Source organism: Odocoileus virginianus, chromosome 24 (assembly GCF_023699985.2).
Source record: "Odocoileus virginianus isolate 20LAN1187 ecotype Illinois chromosome 24, Ovbor_1.2, whole genome shotgun sequence".
Taxonomy (NCBI): Eukaryota; Metazoa; Chordata; class Mammalia; order Artiodactyla; family Cervidae; genus Odocoileus; species Odocoileus virginianus.
Genome location: NC_069697.1, coordinates 28734565 through 28753967, shown reverse-complemented (window position 1 = coordinate 28753967; position 19403 = coordinate 28734565). Strand labels below are relative to the sequence as shown.

General features: G+C 38.9%; 1 protein-coding gene and 3 non-coding genes across 4 annotated transcripts; all 4 read right to left on the bottom strand.

Moving 5' to 3' along the window:
- Window positions 1-1222: 1222 nt before the first annotated feature.
- KANSL2 (KAT8 regulatory NSL complex subunit 2) lies at window positions 1223-19197 on the bottom strand. Its single transcript, XM_070454499.1, has 10 exons — window positions 18889-19197; window positions 18041-18299; window positions 17057-17235; window positions 16449-16563; window positions 13250-13417; window positions 12920-13082; window positions 11887-11983; window positions 8101-8354; window positions 2631-2750; window positions 1223-1943 (listed from the first exon to the last, which is right to left on the bottom strand). Exons 2-10 carry the CDS (start codon window positions 18289-18291, stop codon window positions 1812-1814), a joined length of 1479 nt encoding a protein of 492 aa, XP_070310600.1. The 5' UTR covers window positions 18292-18299; window positions 18889-19197; the 3' UTR covers window positions 1223-1811.
- Window positions 2166-2304, bottom strand: LOC139030964 (small nucleolar RNA SNORA2/SNORA34 family). Its single transcript, XR_011483399.1, has one exon. It is a non-coding gene; the product is annotated as a small nucleolar RNA SNORA2/SNORA34 family (small nucleolar RNA).
- On the bottom strand, window positions 3677-3808 carry LOC139030963 (small nucleolar RNA SNORA2/SNORA34 family). Its single transcript, XR_011483398.1, has one exon. It is a non-coding gene; the product is annotated as a small nucleolar RNA SNORA2/SNORA34 family (small nucleolar RNA).
- LOC139030962 (small nucleolar RNA SNORA2/SNORA34 family) lies at window positions 11660-11795 on the bottom strand. Its single transcript, XR_011483397.1, has one exon. It is a non-coding gene; the product is annotated as a small nucleolar RNA SNORA2/SNORA34 family (small nucleolar RNA).
- Window positions 19198-19403: the final 206 nt, after the last annotated feature.

The window sequence follows — 19403 nt, the reverse complement described above, 5'->3', positions numbered from 1 at the left end:
CAGTCTGGCCTTATAAGGCAAACTGCTATCATCCAGGTGATTTTTTTTTTAATGAAATTACACATTTACAATCCAGTAGTCAAGTTCCCTTTTCAGCACCTTGTAGCCCTCAGCCTCAGCTTTTTTTTTTTTTTTTTCTTCTCTCTGAGACCTAGTTTTTAGCTTCAGATTAAGTCCCATTATGGACATAAATACTGTCCCTTTCATACCCCAAACTCCCCCTCAGTTTCCCCTTACAAAGCCTGCACACATGCGGTGAACAGGGCTTTATTAACACAGCTCTGCAGATTTGTGAGCTAAAGATTTAGAATAATGAGGATAGGAGGGGCCTGCCCCACGTGGCAGGGAGTGCAGGGGGATGGTGATGATTCACCTGTAAAACATCAGCCGGCTGAAGTGTCAGGCAGGAGCCGGAGGGCGGCCGTCAGAGGGCTGAGGGGGTGCAGGGTAAGTGGATTAAATGGTTAATCCAGCAGCCTCTGGGATGGCTGGCCCTAGAGCAAACCATCAGTGTGGGAAAGGGATAGTCTCCAGTGCCTGGACTCCACCGTCTAGAAATCGGGGCTTTGGAATAAGTTTTTCAATCTGCATAAGGGATGTTCATGAATAGTGTAAAAAGTACTAGACAAGAAAGCAGTGGGAACAAATAAACTGGAGTATACAGCAAGCCCTATTAAAGGTGATCTCAGGATTCATCTGACAGGTCTTCTGAGTCACTTCCTGACCATTCCCAGGAAATAAACTAAAGCCAAGGTGATAATGTAACTATATAACTTTTCTCTATTAAAAAAAGTTACAAAGGGTAACTTTTTGCCTCCTTGTCATATTATGTTATGGTGAGATCACACACTCCTAGCTTTACACACACACTCCTAACCTTAGAGAATTCTGGAGATCACACACTCCTCGTCTTTACACACACACTCCTAGCCTTAAGAGAATTTTTAGACAACAATCAACCATTAATTGTGAGAAAAAAATGTGAGTGGGAAGAGGGAGCAGTGAGGATAAAAAAGAAAGAAGACATTTGGGAGGAATATGCAAATACCCTTAACTAGGCAAGTAGGTTTTAATAAGGGAGCCCTTTCCATTTACTTATTACAGGTTTTTATATCTTTTAAGTGTATCTGTCTTGTTTTCCCTTTCCCATCAGACAACTCCCAACCCACCCCCCCCAACATATAGATACCACACTCTCAAACACAAAGATGCATTCAACTCATTGTTTTACATTTTCATAACACTTCAACATTTAATAGAAACTATGTACAATAATTTTTTATTGTATCTTACATAAGATAGCCACTACAGAAATTTACATAGGTTAGAAGCACGATGGATGGTTTAGCAAGGCCCAGTCCTGTGGGCTATTTTCTCAGAGGCTATGGGTCAGAGTTCATTGAGGAGAGGAGCTTCAGAGTACCCAGTAAGGATGAGAGGTGAGGAAAGGCTAAAACACAGGCAGCTAGACAGAGATAACCAACCACTGGGTCCCTCAACATCCAAAGACTTGGGAAACAGCATTACAAAAACCTCTCTTCCCTTAGGCACAGTCTCCAGGACTCTCAATCCCAGCAGCTCTGATGGGAACCACCTACCTCTCCCCCTTGCATGGAGTGGGAAGACATCCACAGCTTGCAGACACAATTGGTCCCTGCCCTCAAAATTTGTTTGACTAGAGCACTCGATAACCCAAAAGAAAAACAAGGTAGTCTGGGTTGTCTTTTATAGTGAGAGATGGGTCAGAAATACTTGTTGAAAGAATGGGAAATACAAATCCTCCAAAGTCAACTGGTTCCCAGAACAAGCTATCAACTAACAGAAGGGGGTTCCAGCTTCCCATTTGCAGTAGCCACTCCACTCTGAGGCAATGGTGCAAGGGCTTTCTCAGAATTTCGAGGTCCCTGTGCTCTGCACCCATCTCCAGCCATCTGCATCTGGCCCTGTTAAAACAAAGTCAGTTTGGTTACAAACTCATTCATTGTGGCCTGCAACATGAATCCAACTTATATAAAGCCCATGCATAGGAAGTAGCCAGAACAAGACAGCAGATATTCGTAACTCTATGTAATTGCCCTTCCCCATACTTGACTATTCCTGACTCCTGGAGTCACAAATCATTACAGGTAGCATTCCCGAGACTTTCAACGCAAAGGAAAGCTGTGGGTTGTTTCTTCCAAATGAAATAGCCATTCCCTGCTGAGGTTCCAGAACAACCAACAGATCACACAGGAAGACAGTGCTCTGGGCCTCTGTTTGAAACCAACAGCTATAGTGTAACTGCAGGTCTTCAGTCAGGGCCATGAGTGTCCCACCCAAAGCTCAAAGAAACCAAATCACACTGCTTGTGCTTAACTTTATGATGAAAACAATTCCAATAATGAACTCTCCCTTAAATCAACAATTTACCTACATTCCTTGCCTCAACCTTTCCTAGTTAACCAGATAAATTTATGTCCTGCTCTCCCAGATATGGGGACCAGGGGCTAGTAAGTGTTCTAAGGCCCATCTGGAAAACTGCAACCAGAGGCACCCTTACAGCTAGTGATGACAACCTCAACCCCCAGGAGCACATGCCAACCACAGCCAGCGTGGAGCTCTCTGCCTGGCTGAAGTTATTCTTCACTTGCCAAAATATCCACTGGGCCTTCAGCAATTTCTTTGACTGGATGATCTTCAAGGGTTAGAGAAGGATCAAAAAGCAAGGGTGAAGGAGGGCACTGCATACCGTCACCCACAACATCCAAATCCTAAGGAAAGAAAAAGAAAAAAGCCTATCAGCAACACCGAGGGAGCCAACAAGCTAAAGTTTGCCTACTTTTAGCAACTCTCACAGCAGTTTCTCCCATCCTTCCCTCTGCAACAAATGGGACAAGCTCGAAAAGTACTGATTCTTGCTGCCAAATATAAAGTGCAGACCACTATAGTAGCTTTAAAAAGAGTATTTTTTAAATAGGAAAATTCAGGGACAGAAAGTAGAATAATAGCTACCAAGGGCTAGAGACAGAGGCGATGTGGTAGTTACAGTTTAATGGATACAGTCTCTGCTGCACTGAGAAAAGTTCTGTGGAAAATTCAATGGAAACTGATTGTGGTGATGGTTGCAATATAGTTTAAATGTACTTAATACCACTGAATAGTATGTTTTAAAATGGCAAATCTTACAACTATCTTACCACAATAAAAAATATTTTAAAGAAGCATATACTGGGAATTCCCTGGCAGTCCAGTGGTTAGCACTCCATGCTATCTTTCACTGCCAAGGGTGTAGGTTCAACCTCTGGTTGGGGAACTAGACCTGTGCAGCACCCTGCCCTCCCCAAAACAGGCATATACTTCTAAGACTAGCTGCACTCAACCTCTAAGTTCATGAGTGATGCATCTAAAATGGACAGCAGCGTAATTATAAATTAAAATGAAATACTGACTTAATAGATTGGACAATATGAGACCACTTGATAAATATTCTAACAGCCGCAAAGCCAGCCAGTGAGTAAAACAGGAAGAGGTATAGGGAAGAAAGAACGAAGACAAAAAAACTCAAAGTCCTTCTGAATGGCCAGGAAGTATTTTGGTTAAGTCATTATCCCCACAGAGAATAAGTTCCTGATTTTTAAACCTAACATAATCCAACTGCCCTTTAAAATACACACACAACAACATTATATTTTATAGACTATGTTTCTTCCAATTGAACTGGCTATTCCCACAGGAGGGCTGAAGCCAACAGACCATAGGAAGACAATGCTCTCGGCTCCTGTCTGAAACCAACAGCTACAGCAAACTACTGGTCTTGATTCAGGGCCTAAAGCGCTATAAAAGCTCAGACAATGTGTCAAACTCACTTTCATGCCTCTGCTTTCTAAGCATTACTGCTAAACTCTGCTTCCCAAGAGTGAAAACTATCCAAGGGTTTAAACTGTCCTGTGTTCAAGGCACTTTACAGAGGATCTGTCTCCAGTAATTCAGCTTCTTGAGAAAAGCAAAATTCTATGCTTTAAAAATAGGTCTTAAGAATTCAAAATCCTTTCCCTTGGTTTTGATCACCAAAATGAAGAATCATATCCGCAAGATAATTAAAGTAAAGGAAGGAATATAACTTTCAAGTCTTTGACTGTGTGGATCACAACAAACTGGAAAATCCTTCGAGATGGGAATACCAGACCACCTTACCTGCCTCCTGAGAAATCTGTATGCAGATCAGGAGGCAACAGTTGGAACCAGACTGATTCCAAATTGGGAAAGGAGTATGTCAAGGCTGTATACTGTCACCCTGCTTATTTAACTTATATGCAAAGTACATCATGAGAAATACTGGACTGGATGAAGCACAAGCTGGAATCAAGACTGCTGGGAGAAATATCAATAAGCTCAGATATGCAGATGACACCACCCTTATGGCAGAAAGTGAAGAACTAAAGAGCCTCTTGATGAAAGTGAAAGAGAGTGAAAAAGCTGGCTTAAAACTCAACATTCAGAAAACTTAAGTTCATGGCATCCGGTCCCATCATTTCATGGCAAATAGATGGGGAAACAGTGGAAACTGTGTGTGTGGGTGTGTGTTTTGTCGCTCAGTTGTGTCCGACTCTTTTGAGACCCCATGAACTGTGACCCACCACGCTCCTCTGTCCACAGGATTCTACAGGCAAGAATACAGGAGTGGGTTGCCATTTCCTTCTCCAATGGAAACAGTGAGAGACTTTATTTCTGGGGGCTCCAAAATCACTGCAGATGGTGACTGCAGCCATGAAATTAAAAGACACTTGCCCCTTGGAAGAAAAGTTATGAACAACCTAGACAGCATATTAAAAAGCAGAGACAAAAAAAATAAATAAATAAAAAGCAGAGACATTACTTTGCCAACAAAGGTCCGTCTAGTCAAAGCTATGGTTTTTCCAGTAGTCATGTATGGATGTGAGAGTTGGACTATAAAGAAAGCTGAGCACCAAAGAATTGATGTTTTTCAACTGTGGTGTTGGAAAAGACTCTTGAGAGTCCCTTGGACAGCAAGGAGATCCAACCAGTCAATCCTAAAGGAAATCAGTCCTGAATATTTACTGGAAGGACTGATGCTGAAGCTGAAACTCCAATATTCTGGCCATCTGATGTGAAGAACTGACTCATCTGAAAAGACCCTGATGCTGGGAAAGACTGAAGGCGGGAGAAGGGGACGACAGAGGATGAAATGGTTGGATGGCATCACTGACTCAATGGACATGGGTTTGAGTAAGCTCCGGGAGTTGGTGATGGACAGGGAGGCCTGGCGTGCTGCAGTCCATGGTCACAGAGTTGGACACGACTGAGCGACTGAAATGAACTGATAAAGGATGTGCTAGACTTAAAGCTGCTCAATTTAAGCAGAAACATAAGAAAAAGGATATAGCTGGCTACCTAACATCTATTTCAGATGTGTCAAGAAACTTCTATACACAGAAACCAGTGTTCTCACACCTTTAAAACTATTAACTGCTGGGACTCCCTGGCAGCCCAGTGGTTAAGACTTCGTGCTTCCACTGTAGGGGGTGCAGGTTTGATCCCTGCACTGGTTTCAAGGAACTAAGATCCTGCATGCTGCAGACGGGGGGGGCACGGGACACTGCGAACAGTTTTATCCAATTCTTTTAGTATGCACAATGATCATGCACTTGATCCTTGCACAATGCAGTGGTTAGGGGCAACAATGTCCAGTCAGAAATCAGTGCATAACTTCAAGGCAGCCCTTTGTGTCCATGGTTCTGTACCCTCAGATTCAATCAACTGCAGATCATGAAGACTGTAAAAACTATTCACTGAAAAAAAAATCTGCATAGTAAGTGAACCCACACAAGCTCAAGCCCATGTTGTTCAAGAGTCAACTGCATAATTAACTAAAGTGAAATTTAAAAGAACCCATGTAAGTAATGTGGCAAATCATTTCAAAGTCTCAAGATGACAATGGCACAGAAATTTTTCAAAGAAAAATAGATATTAAAAAAGCCTTCTTCACATATTGCAAGTTGTCTGTTATGAGAATTAAAATTGGGAACAGGAACCTAAAATAAGAAAGGAAGAAAGTATCAGCAGAAATGCCTAACATAAGAGGAATATGTAGACATACCAGAATATAGGATAGAATCCACATTTCTGATGTCAAAAATGGAACTCAAAAAACAAACACAAAAAGAGAGCAAGCTCAAAGTAATAGGATTAAGGTATTAAATTATTATTTGTCAAATATTCCTACATCAAAGGACAGAAAACAGGCAAGTATTAATGTCTGATACCTGGTCCTCCCACAAGTTACCAGAAATTATTATTAAGTTACAGAAATGATATCTAAGAAAGAACATAGGTAGATTGCTGGGTGGAATTCACATAAAGAAACTATTTTTTCCCAGAAGACTAGTATATTCAGAATTTATGGGAGGACAAAAATTCTTTTATAAAACTGAATTTGAATGTGTTTCAACACTTTCTGGAGACTTTTTACCTCCAAAGAATAAAACTACTTTTTAAACGACCAATGTGGTTCATCTAAAGTACATTAATACAGACATAATAGATGATCAAGTACAAATAGCTAATTATCACTTTTAAGCCTCTAACAACAAAGGTCCCTCTTAAAAACTCATTAGATTCTCAAAAATAAAGTTACTTCTCATACATTCTTTCACATCTCATAATCGCTAACATTCTGTGTTATTATTCTCTGAAAAGCAAACAATATAATCTTCAACAAAAAGAGTCACATTTTCTCAGATCTAAATCATCAAAAGTTTGAGAGAGAACTCTTTAAAATTAACGACAAAAACAAGTGAAAGGGGAAACAAAAGGGTCAAAACAGAAATGGCTCTAGAAATTAACAATCACATGAAATAAAAATTAACAATAATCTAGTACATCTAAATAAAACACGTGCTAATTTCTACATATATACATTATTATGTGAAGGGAATCTGGCAACGTAGTACTTGATCAGGTTGTTTTTAAAAAAGCCTACAGACAGTATACAATCAAAAAAGAGGGGAAGGAAATTTATTCAGTTAACTCTTCTTTTGGGGCCACACCACTTGGCTTCTGCAAACTTAGCTCCCCAACCAGGCAATGAACCCAGGCCACAGCAGTCAAAGCACCCAGTCTGAACCACTGGACCTCCACGGAATTCTGTGAAATCAGCTTATTGATTCACTGAATCAGTTTACTGAATCAGTACCGCCTTTTAAGATATTAGCCTTTCCTGATGTATCTTTTTAGTGAGCAACACTGTAGGCCATCCAAATACTGCTTCTACCCCTACATAAACAATACTGCAACCTTTACTAAATTTTCTATTTAGATTTGTCACTTTAAATATGCCACGGTTATATACAAGACATCCTATTTATTAAATTCAGATTTATCTTCATAATAAATAATGAAAACCTTTATTCAGAAAGCTAAAGATTAAGGCAAGTGCCAAAAGAGAAGGAACGTCAATTGATCCCTAAAGTGAATGACACAGTAGGGTAGTGCTAATTAGGGAAGCAAATACAATCAGAGATGCGCTTAAGAGCTGGGACCAGTTGAGGAGCAGGCTGAAAAAAGCAATGAAGTGTACACTTGGAAGGTTGTCACAGTAAATATTTAGAGTTCACTGATATCTGAGTCCTTTCACAAAAGAATCTTTTAACAATTATCAAAAATGAAAAACAATAGGCAGAGCTAAGTTTAGGGCTGTTTTTTGGGAGTGACACATTAATCTAAAAATGATAACCCTGACTACACAACCAAAACACTTTGCATTGCTGAACAGATATCAGAATTCATTTATATATGTTAAGATTCTAGTGAATTACCTTGTGAATGGGCACCAAATTTCCCAGCTACATAAATCCAATCACAAAGAAACTTCCCTCCAACTTCTCTTAGTTTATAATTTGCCTTATCAGGCCCTCAGAAAAACTTCTGTAAATTTAAACTGTCTCTAAACGAATGTTAACATACAAACACAACCATACATATCATTTCAAAAAATTTATCAGTTTTTTTCTTTTTTAAACCACAAATGACTAACCTAGTCTCACCATTAATAAATAAGGCCTTGCCTCAAGGGCCAACCAGAGCAGAGCTTCTCTAACTTACATCACTGAACTCCAGAGGTAAACTCTCAGTGGGTTGAAGCTCGGCAGCACTCAAGTACAGATCCATGGGGCCGGCTTCCAGATCGTCTGGCACAGACAGTACCTGCTCGGGCTTATACATCTGAGGAGGCAACTGGAAGTGCAGTGGGCAGCAAGGATCCTCAGAAAGGCTTACAGGAACTGGTTTGTTGCAGGGTACCTCTTCAGATCCCTGGCAGCATTTGAAGAGAACCTGATTCGTGTCCTGACAAATATCTGTAGAAAAACGGTCAAGGGAAATAAAATGGATCTATCCAAGAATGCCCAAAAATGTTGTCTGCCATGTAAAATTCAAGGTCCGGACTACACAAGATTATTAGTTACATTTGATACAGAATCAAATGCAGGTAACAATTTTTAAAGTTATTTTTCAAATTTTCATTTACTAGAGTAATTCTAGCTCTACCAGTAGTGTAAAACTAGTCCCCAACCTCCATTTCAGGATCTATCCTTTAGAGCAGACACTAATCTCATTCTCTCCATGAGGGTCAAACATAAAACATTTAAAAACATAGCACTAAGTGTCAACAGTAATAATCCTAGAAATCTATACCTATGCAGAAGAAACATGTCAGGGCAAAAGCAAATAGCTTGCAGAGGCCCCTACCAACTCCTTCAGAGAGTCAAAAGATACAATGTTGTTTCTGCTATTAAGCAGATGGGCAGAAAGTTGTTTTAATTTTTTTTAAAAAAACATTTTGAACTTTGTTTCCAAAATATTTATCACATAAATTTGTTTAAAAGAAGCTGGGTGTTGGGGAAAACAGAAGCTCTAGTAATGTAACTAGGTATATTCTAGCAGGGAACACTTTGCTTTAAGAGGGCCCATGAAAGAAGTACTCCAAGAACACTCCAGGAGCCCTAACAACTTCTACTATGGTAGAAGCAGAAAGGGGCTATATTTCCAAGTTGGCAAAGAAGTGCTGTAGGATGAAGGAACATTGAAATCATGATTAGATAACAAAATTTCAGAAGTCAGTCTACAAAATACATTTTTCTCAAATTTTAGCATTTCCTGATATCCTACCTACACAGTTGTTTTCCCTAAATTAATAGACAACTGTCATTTCAAATTTGGGCTTAGTTTTTAAACCAGAAAGCACAATTTTCTATAAATTGATTGTACCCAATTTTCTAGAAACTAATTATGCAAGTATGGGTAATTTTTAATCCTCCAAATTTTAAGGTAATTTTTTTAAAGGTAAAAAATCTAACGTGCATTATAATTTTTAAGCCAAATAAAACCTCTTGAAGAAAGTTCCTTTTTTAAATCCATTCTTAGAACTTGCCAACTAAAACAGAGTTGCACAGCACTGCCACTACTACCATTATGGCCATAGGTGTGCTGTAGAATGTTTATTAGCTGCATTCCCGGCCTCTGCCCTGTAGATGTCAGCAGCAACCCCACCAGAGCTATGACTGACAAAAATGTCTCCACATTACCAAATGGGGGACAATGGCCCCAGCCGAGAACCACTGCTCTCAGGGTACAATATGTAGCTCACTGTAAACAAATAACTACTGAAATGAAAATCAATGCTCAAGTGAACAACAAATATCTGTGTGCTTAAGGAGCCCAATCTTGTTTAAATTATCAAAATCTTAAATGTTAATCCATTAAATGTTTTAATTAGAAACTTTTTCATCAAAGGACTTTCACAAGCCTCTTATTTACTATCACAATATCCCTAAAAATCCTTTTACCCCCCTCCTCCACCCCTTTCCTTTCAGATGGGGACAACAGACAAAGAAGGGAATGGTTGACCTACAACTAGAGACTGGGTCCTTCACTTTCAGTCCAGGGCTGTCTCCATTAGACCAGAGTAAAGAGTTAACAGGTCACCAATGGCAGTCGCATCTTTCTCTGGGATAAGGACTTAAGGAAGGGTAAGTGACTTAGGCAACCATGGAGTGGAAAGGAAAAGAGCATAAAAGAGAAAAAAATTATACTTCCCTTCTCTTTTCAAATACATTTTATGTTCAACTTTGCATTTTTAAAATATTAAAATTCTAATAAACTGAGTATAGTGCGGTAAGAAAAAGTCTAGAATACTCTTTAATATCCATAAGTTGGGTTTTTTGCCTTATAAAGAAATTCAAGGCCACTGAAGAAAACCTGAAAGTACAAGGCAGAGGGAAAAAGGGCATTCATAACCCTACCATCCAAAAATAGTCACATTTCTGTTATATTCCCTCCCAGTATTAGTTCCATGTAGTTAAAACCATACTCTACTGAATTCCATATTCTATTTGTGTCACTATCATTTTCTTGTCATTCATAAACTTTAAATATGTTTAATTCCTGAACATATTCCATATTACATTTTATCAAAATTTTCCTATTTTCCATCCCTGAAAATTTTAAGGCTGTCTCTAGTTGGAAGAATTTTATGTAAAAATATTGATATGTATTTGATTATCTCCTTAAATTCCCAGAGATGTCATCAAAGAACATGAACATTAAAAAAAAAAAAAAAAAAAAAAGAATATGAATATTGTCAAACTGCTTTGTAAAAAGCCTGTGTCATTTTACAGTCTCACTGGCAGTGTTTAGAAGGGCTCATTTCACTATTCCCTCACAAACTTTTGAAAGTTACTATTTCATACATAGATAAGTATCAAATTTCTAAATTAGGGGACTCCCTGGTAGTCCAGTGGTTAGGACCTAGCACTTTCACTGCCAGGACCTGGGTTCAATCCTTGGTCAGGGAACTAAGATGCACTGTGGCAGTGCAGCCAAAAAGAAAAACAAAATGCATAGATTAAAAAAACTTCCTTGTTTTCTTATCTCACTTATTTATAGTGAAGATGAATACTTTTCAACTATCAGCCACTTCTTTTAATTTGTCCGTAGATAGACTTTGTCCAATTATGTTTTCAGTATTTATCTTTAGTTTTTAATTACTCTGTATAAAAATTTTATATACTGATATCAAGGACATAATCCTTTATCAAACACTTGTTACAATAATTAATAAACCTGTAAAGTATTAATAAACAGAATAGAAAAAAAATCAGTTTTCCTTTCCAAAAAGAAAATTTTCCTTCCCTTCTTACTCAAGTAAGTACATTTTACTTTCCAAATATTTGTATATTTTGCCAGGCAAATGAAACCCAGCAAGATTTATGCCTTTCATACAATAAAGATTATATTTTAAAAGTGCATTAACTATGAAAGTGACCTTTCTCAATCAATGCTCATGATGTAGATGCACTTTCACAATCTAATACACAACTCAAAAAATTTTATAACCCAATTATAAATGTAAGGTGTCCCATTTGAATGAAAACTAAAATACACAACCATGGCCCTGACCACACAAAAGGATAATATTCAAAGACAGCTCACAGTTCAGAACCATCCCACTGTTTTTGAATACACAACAATTTTCTCCTATTACAGTAACTGGACTTAACATTACTATAATTTTAATGAAAAAGTTAAACCAGGGATCTCTAAATTTTGGAATCCCAGTATTAATCAACTATAAATAAGTATTAGCCCCTATCACCAATGACTGAGATGTTTCTTTCTAATGAATTGACCATTACATTTCGAAGATTTGAAATGGCCAACAGACCATAGAAAGAGACTTCTTTAGGCTCCTGTTTGAAACCAACAGCTTCAGCAAACTGCTGGCCTTGATTCAGGGCCAAAAGAAAACAAAGACCTTCAATTAACTGAACTATCACAGATCCCCACTAGCCTTCAGATTAGCTAGCAAACTAAACAGAGCAAAAAAGATACGGGTAAGGCAGTGTCTGGTCATTGGAAGAGACTGATTGGAACAACGAACATCATCCACAAAGGCCAAGCACCTCTGACTGGAACGAGTGGTGTGGGCCTAAAAAATGAGAAAACACATTAGTCAAAATAAACTATCTATCATTTAACAATTTATTCACCAATGCTATGCAAAAGGAAAAAAAAATTTAAACTTCATGTCCAAATAATGAGCCAACCATAATTTGAAACACAACTCCTCCATATTACAAAAATGTGATACAGAGGCATAGTGTTTTTCAAACTACCTTTTATTTGTCTTAAATTATAGTCTTACGTTAAGCCTCAAAAAATATGAGAAAAATGGAATTACTCTTATTGATGTTTTGTTTAAAAATCATTTTAAACAAATTTAAAAATGATCACTTAACTTGGTTCATCAAACGTACTAACGTTCATTGTTCTTATTATTCTACTTATTTCTCTGCTTTCTAAAACAAGAGTCCCAAACTGTTAGGTGTTCTGTGCCTATTTCTGAAATGAACATTTCTGAACCAAGTAACTTAGAAATCTATGGCAATCCTTCAATATGCAGATGAAAATAAGAGTCCAGAGAAGTTCATTTATCAGAGTAGGCACAGAATTGATCAGAAGGGAACTAAAACCCACGTCTCTGGACTCCCAGGTAAGTGCCCAATATACCCCATGTCCAGTAAGTTAGATTTCAGAACAAAAATTTTGAAACTGAGAGTTAATCACTCAGTCATGTCCAACCCTTTGTGACCCCATAGACTGTAGCCCACCAGGCTCCTCTGTCCATGGATTCTCCAGGTAATAATACTGGAGTGGGTAGCTACTTCCTTCTCCAGGAAATCTTCCCAAACCAGGGATGGAACCCAGGTCTTCCATGTTGCAGGCAGATTCTTTACTATCTGAGCCATCAGAGAAGACCTGTAAGCCTAGTAAGTTAGATTTTAGAACCAAAACTGTACAACAGTGTTCACCGTAATTCTGTAAAAGCAAATGTATACACCTTAGAGGTATATACACAAATTACCTGTTGGGCGGCACCATCTGTGGCCAGCATTCTGCGCTCCTTCAGCTGCCTGTGTAGTAAGGCTTCCACTCCATAGCGCTGACGATACCGCCGAAGACATTTTAGACGCTTTAAGTTTTCTCGTTCTTTGGCCAGAAGTCCCTCTGGGCCAGTCAGGAGACTACTACCTGCAAAGTCAAAACAGTCAAGATGTTATCTGCCAAGCAACCAAGGATGCATCTTTAGTTTCAAAAGCAAATCCTTCTCCAGTCAACAAAAAAGAAATAAGCCTAACTACCAAATTCACATGTTGATTAAACCCCCGGCAGGTTGTTGGAACTGGCATAAAACTTGCCTAGAGCTTCATGTTCCACTTTGCGATTGTGTAAGTAACGTCGCTTCTTCTCTTTGAGCAGATGCTGAAGTCGTTTAAACTGATCAATGTACAAAGACTGCAAACGAATAAGCTTCTCACGCATAATCAGGGCCACTTCTTCTGCTGTGTAGACACCAGCATGTCTAGAATAAGACGATTCAAAAAGGATAAGAAAGCACAACAGTAAGACCCAAGCTTAAAAGGAGCAAAGAGTGAAGGTTAGACTTAGGTTTGCTATTCAACAAGCAGTCAGTGCTGAGACAATCACCTTACTACATTAAGAATGTTCTCACAGCATTTTACTATTGTTATTAAAAAACAAAATACCCAAGAATGGATACTAATGTATGATCTCAAAATGTGGAGAAGGAAAAATGTTTCATTATGCTCCCCAGTTATTTGCATTATGTTTAAACAGGAGTAGATACAAAACACTCAAAACTTAAATCTATAGTCTTGTTCCATTTAATACAGAAAAAATCACTTACCAGTAAATAAAAGTGTTAATTTAGTAGCATATATCTCAATATATTTTAACTAAGGTACAAAAGATCACAAATAAGTACAACTTCTAATTTAAAAGTACACTTTTAATTGGTGGTCCAGTGGTTACGATTATGCGCTCTCACTGCTGAAAGGCCTGGATTCAATCTCTGTTCAGGCAACTAAGATCCCATAAGCCACAAAGCATAGCCAAAAATATTCTCAAAATATAGTATTCTAGAGAAACCCTTAATTGCCAAAGATCTAGATCCACATCAACTTAAGCTTTGCCACCAACTATGAATTAACAAAACTTAAAAAAAACCTTATTCTTAAAAATAAAAAAAGCTAGATATAGACCTTGACTTGATACTCTCGTATTTTGACCTAGTAAAAATTATTTCTATTATTTAAAAGGCAAAATATACATGAACTATATACTGATTTTAAATCCAAAAAGTATGTGCTCTTTAAAATTTAACTGTTAAATCACTGAAATACACAGAATAAAACTATTAACTTTAGGACTGAGAGCAAATAATCTCTGCCAAAAGCTTTTCTTAAATATAAACAGGAGATAATACCTATGTATAAGAAAAGTACAACTACAAAGTACTCTGAAATTATAAAAATGGCAAAATCTAAGACTCAGAAAATGTGAAAATTTTAAAAATATCTAATGTTTAAACAAGGTGATGAGGTTATTCATATTCAGGAAAATGGGGCATGTCTGCATTAATGCCTGTATCCCTAAAATACTGAGGCCTTAACCTAACATCATTTGTTAAAATGAAATTAATTTCACTGTACCCTGTCAGAAGAGAATTTAACTGGGGACTACAATTAGAATTTACAACAAATCATTTGGGGAGGCGGATGAGCATCCTAACTAAGGTAAAGGCCTAGTTCATGTGACAAATGAGTTGTTTATTTAAAGATGGAGCTGCAAATATTCACAGCTAGTTATAATTTAAAAAATCATGTACTAACTCTTCTTGCTCTGATATGCACAATTATAAGTCTAGGTTTATTATTAGACCAATTTCAAAAAAGGGAATCACTTATTATATTGTGTTAAATTGTTTTTTCCCTTTGAATGTTCCTTTTAGAGGAAACTGACATCTAGCCCTTTTAACACTTATGTTTCTCATAAAATTAACTGGTATTTTGTTTCAGGTAACAATCTCCTGTAAGAGCTTCCCTCCTAGCTCAGTCGGTAAAGAATCCGCCTGCAATGCAGGAGATCCAGGTTCAAATCCTGGGTTGAGAAGAATCCTGGGAAAAATTCCTGGGTTGGGAAGATCCCTGGAGAAGGAAATGGCAACCCACTCCAGTATTCGTGCCTAGAGAATTCCATGGACAGAGGAACTTGGCAGGCTACAGTCCATGGGGTCGCAAGAGTTGGACATGACTTAGCAACTAAACTACCAAATCTCCTATATGTAAATCAGATTAGCATAAATGTGGATCAGTGAAGACTGACCCACTCTAGATTAATAGAGACAAAATAAAGTTTCTGGACCTTCCAAACTGAGTGTTTACAACACCAAAAGACAACCACTTTGTGATCCTACAGCACGTACACTTCAAATAATCAAGAATGGCATTTCCAGAAGCACAATGTAACGTAACTATATAAATTACAACTACATCTATATCTATCTATATGTACATCTATATATATATATATCCATATATAATATCTATACCTACCTATCCATGGCTTAGTATAAAGTTTCTACTGTGAAAATATCTTGCTAGAAACAAGCATTCCTTCTCAAACTACTTACATGGACTTTCCAAACAAGTAGTTTCTGAATAGCTCTCCATATTCAGATTACTTAATATAGATGAAATTATTCTACTCAGAAAACAGAACCCTAAATGACTTCTTAGAAACTTCAGAATCCAAGGAATGAAGAAGATGCTATTCTAAGAATTTGTCAAACAGTCAAGTCTAGAAATGCATTACCCCTCCCACTATTTAAAAGAGTTCTTCCACCTAAACTGTCAGTGGGAAGTATCAAGAGACAGAAGGTAGGAAAAAACAAAAACTAAACCCAAACTATGAGACACAGAAACATTAGACTTCTGAGTGGTAATGTTCTGTAACTCCAAAGCAATCGTGGGTTAAGTAAAGAGCAGAACCTTAGTAAGATATAATTAGGATGATTACTCCTGGGTTTCTAAATCAGTTTCTCTTTCTTAGGCATGAAACCAAAGGAAGCTCTTAAATACCTTTTAATTTTTCTTAAACATATAAAGGTAAACAAAATATAAATTAATCAGAACTTTGGGGGGGAAAAAGTTGTTATTCAAATATAATCAGTTTTTTTATTCCTGAGGTTTAAGTCAACAACAAATTCTCATCACTTTTCTCTTCTCTGATCACCCATCTCTCAGCTCCTATGTCCGAGAAATCTATTTCCCCCCCTGCACTTTCTCACATGTAGAATTTGATGTCCAAAAATTTTCCCAAACTACAAGACTTCTAAAAAAGAATCGAATCCTACTCTGAGGCAAGATGGTGATGAACAATGACACTTTAATATGCAGAAGCTATTACTGTTCACAAATGGCTAAGCTATCTTCAACCCTCCTAGCTTATTAATCTATTAGCAGCATGCAGTACTACATTCCACATACTACCTACTAAAATATTTTAAAGCCCTATGTGGAGTTACAACTTACTTTAGGGGATCTTCTTGATCACTGTCTATGCTATCAGCTTCACTGTCAGGGTCACCTCTCCATGTCTGATCCACAGTAATGGGTTCCTGCTCCCCATCACTCCAGCTGTCTTCATCTGAGGCAAGGAAGGGAGAGCAGCCATTAAGACTTCCCACCTCTGTAACTCCACCACACAAAACTAGATTACTTAACACACCAATCCAAATCTTAAAATTAAAAATGCTTAATACAGAAGCACTGGCAAATAAAAATGGCGAAAAAATATACTTCCTGAGTATAAGTACTTATAACACAAATGAGTTAATCATAGCCTCAAAAGGACAGAAAGGTCAACTCAAAATTATTCTGTTTCCTGAAATTATCTTACCTAACAAAGTATAAAAACAGCACTAAAAGAGTCACAAACTCAGGAAAGTAAACCTAAGCACACACTACTTAAAACCAGAAAGACTGATGAACAGCAGCAGTCCTGAATTCTCCCAAACTGGCAATGAATTAATAATAATATTGTATTTTCAAGTGCCACATACGTTTAAGGCACTGAGATAAACCAAAGTTCTTTGTTAACTTTCTTCTTGTCTTTTCATTATGAGAGAGAAGATCCTTACCCAGAATTCGGCTGGCTTCACTGCGGCTACTTTCTGGAGTCTGAGACCCCAGCTCTGTCTTAGCGTATGAGCTCAGCTGGCACAAGAGTGTTTCACCCACAGGCCCTGGATTGGTCTTTTTCATTTGCGCATGAAGTGCCAGGGCATTCCTACGAGCATGTTCAGCACAGAAGGATACCCTAAGGAGACAAAATATTAATGTTTTATACTCATGCTCCCTCTTACAAGAGCTCAATGATTTCCACAGACAGTGATCTTTAGATCATTTCCAGGAAATTAAAATGACTCTTATCTTCATTTAGAGATTAAAAATGCTAGTGAGGCAGAATAATTTAACAGGCAAGGTCAACTCATTTGGTATTACTGAAGGGTAATGCAGGTTAACATACTCTAGTGATCTATCCATCTAAGGAAATATTCCAACTATAAAAATGCTGGTATCATTTTGCAACAAGTCACACTGATCCACTTTCATCTCTCAAAACTGGTTCTGGAAAGCAATTTTACATTTTATAACACTTCATAATCAATCTACTGCAGGTAGTAAGATGTGGGACACAATGCAGAATTATCTAGCCAAATTATTTCTGCATGGATACTTTGCTTAAATGATGAAAACTTTTCCTAGAAAAATACACATGTATACAATTTTGCATTACCTAAGATTCAAGGACAGCCAAACGAGCCATGTAACCTAGGCTTAAGAATAATCTTTATTTTACAGGTAAGGTAAAATAGCCAAAGAGATAATAAAATGGCCCAACTAGATGTCTCATTTTCACCATTTTAAAAAATTTTCCAAGAATATACCCATAACTTCAATTTTACAAACACGTGACCTAAAAAACTTGGCGGCTGTTTCCAAGGCCACATCCTGCCACATCTTCCTCTCACTTAAAAGCTAAAAGCACATAAGACAGGTATTTAACTCTTTCTCTCTCTCTCTCTCTCTATATATATATATATACACACACACACACATACCCATCTTTCTTCTCAGGCTTTGGGGCAGCACTGGGACATCTTTTTCCGTTCTTCGTCGATACATAGCTACACTGCTTGAAAGGCGCATTCTTGTCTTCAAGGATATGCTTAATGCAAAATTCCTGCCCCTCCAGACGAGGCTGCGAACATGGACGATGAGTAAACGAACAAGACAGGGGCTCCTGAGATCTGGGCACTGGGGTGATCCTCCCCCGACTGGTCGGCAAGACGTGAATCCGAATCCTGTTCATACCAAAACCTGCAGGGTCGCACAAAGATCAAACAGCCCTTACCGTTCCCGAAAAGCCCAGCTCCACAATACCCGGGCAGACTGCGCGCGGCTTCTAAAAACGCCAGGCGGAAGTCTCGCTCCTTAACTCCCTTCCGCCCAGGTCTACCAAGATGTTACTGAAATTGCCTCATCTCAACTTCTCTGTCCAAGCCGTCCCCTAACTCTGACCACAGCCACGTTGAAAGCGTCTCAAGAGCGCGCACGGTCCCCCCACGAGGGAGAAGCAGCCAGAGGCGGAAGCGCCAGCTCCTGCCCCACGCCGCGCCGCAACGCCGCAGAGCTGCCCGCCCCACCCCTGGCCTCCGCCTCCCCGCATGCCGCCTTTGTCCCGGCCCGCCTCAATGCTGAAGGCTGGGCCCTGCCCATCCTCGGAGGCCCGTGCAAGCGCCATTTTGTCCTAAGACTCCGAGCACCGGCGAATCTGGGTCCTGGAAGCCTAGAGGAGTAAAGCGACCCTGACGCTGGTTGAGACAGAGTAGCAGCTCAGAAAAAAACAGAAGGGGCGAAGCAGCAGCCTAACTCCAAAGGCGAAGAGCAAGCACAGCCGCCATCTTACCTCTCCCGCCGCGCCGCGCCACTCGCTTTCTGGCAGCGCCAGCCACCTCTAACCATTCTTTTCCGGGCTCCCAGCCACTGATTGGATACCGAGCCTACGACTCTGTGTCACCATTGGCTATCTATCGAGCTCAGGGGGCGGGGCGCTGGGAAAAGGCGCGGCTGGGTGGCTAGAAGAGGTATCTGTCAGCAACTCAGTTCCAGAGAGAGTGAGGCGGAGGGAGCGTGGGTTGTGGGACCTCCTGGGTGGGTACGGCTCTTTCCATTTCCGATCGTGGCTGATGTCCAGGCGGATTTGGGGCGCTCTGTGTGTGATCTTAGGCCGCAGCTACTTCACCACCCCTACACAGTGGGTACAACAAAATCGACATGTAGAGGCCAAAGAATAACTGTACATTTGACTCTCATTGTTTATACAGGAAAAGGCTTTAGTTTTCTTTTGTGAACCATTTATTTATGGAAACATTTTTTCAAGTATTTACTGAGCCTGGGAAATTACACATATAAACTTTAAAT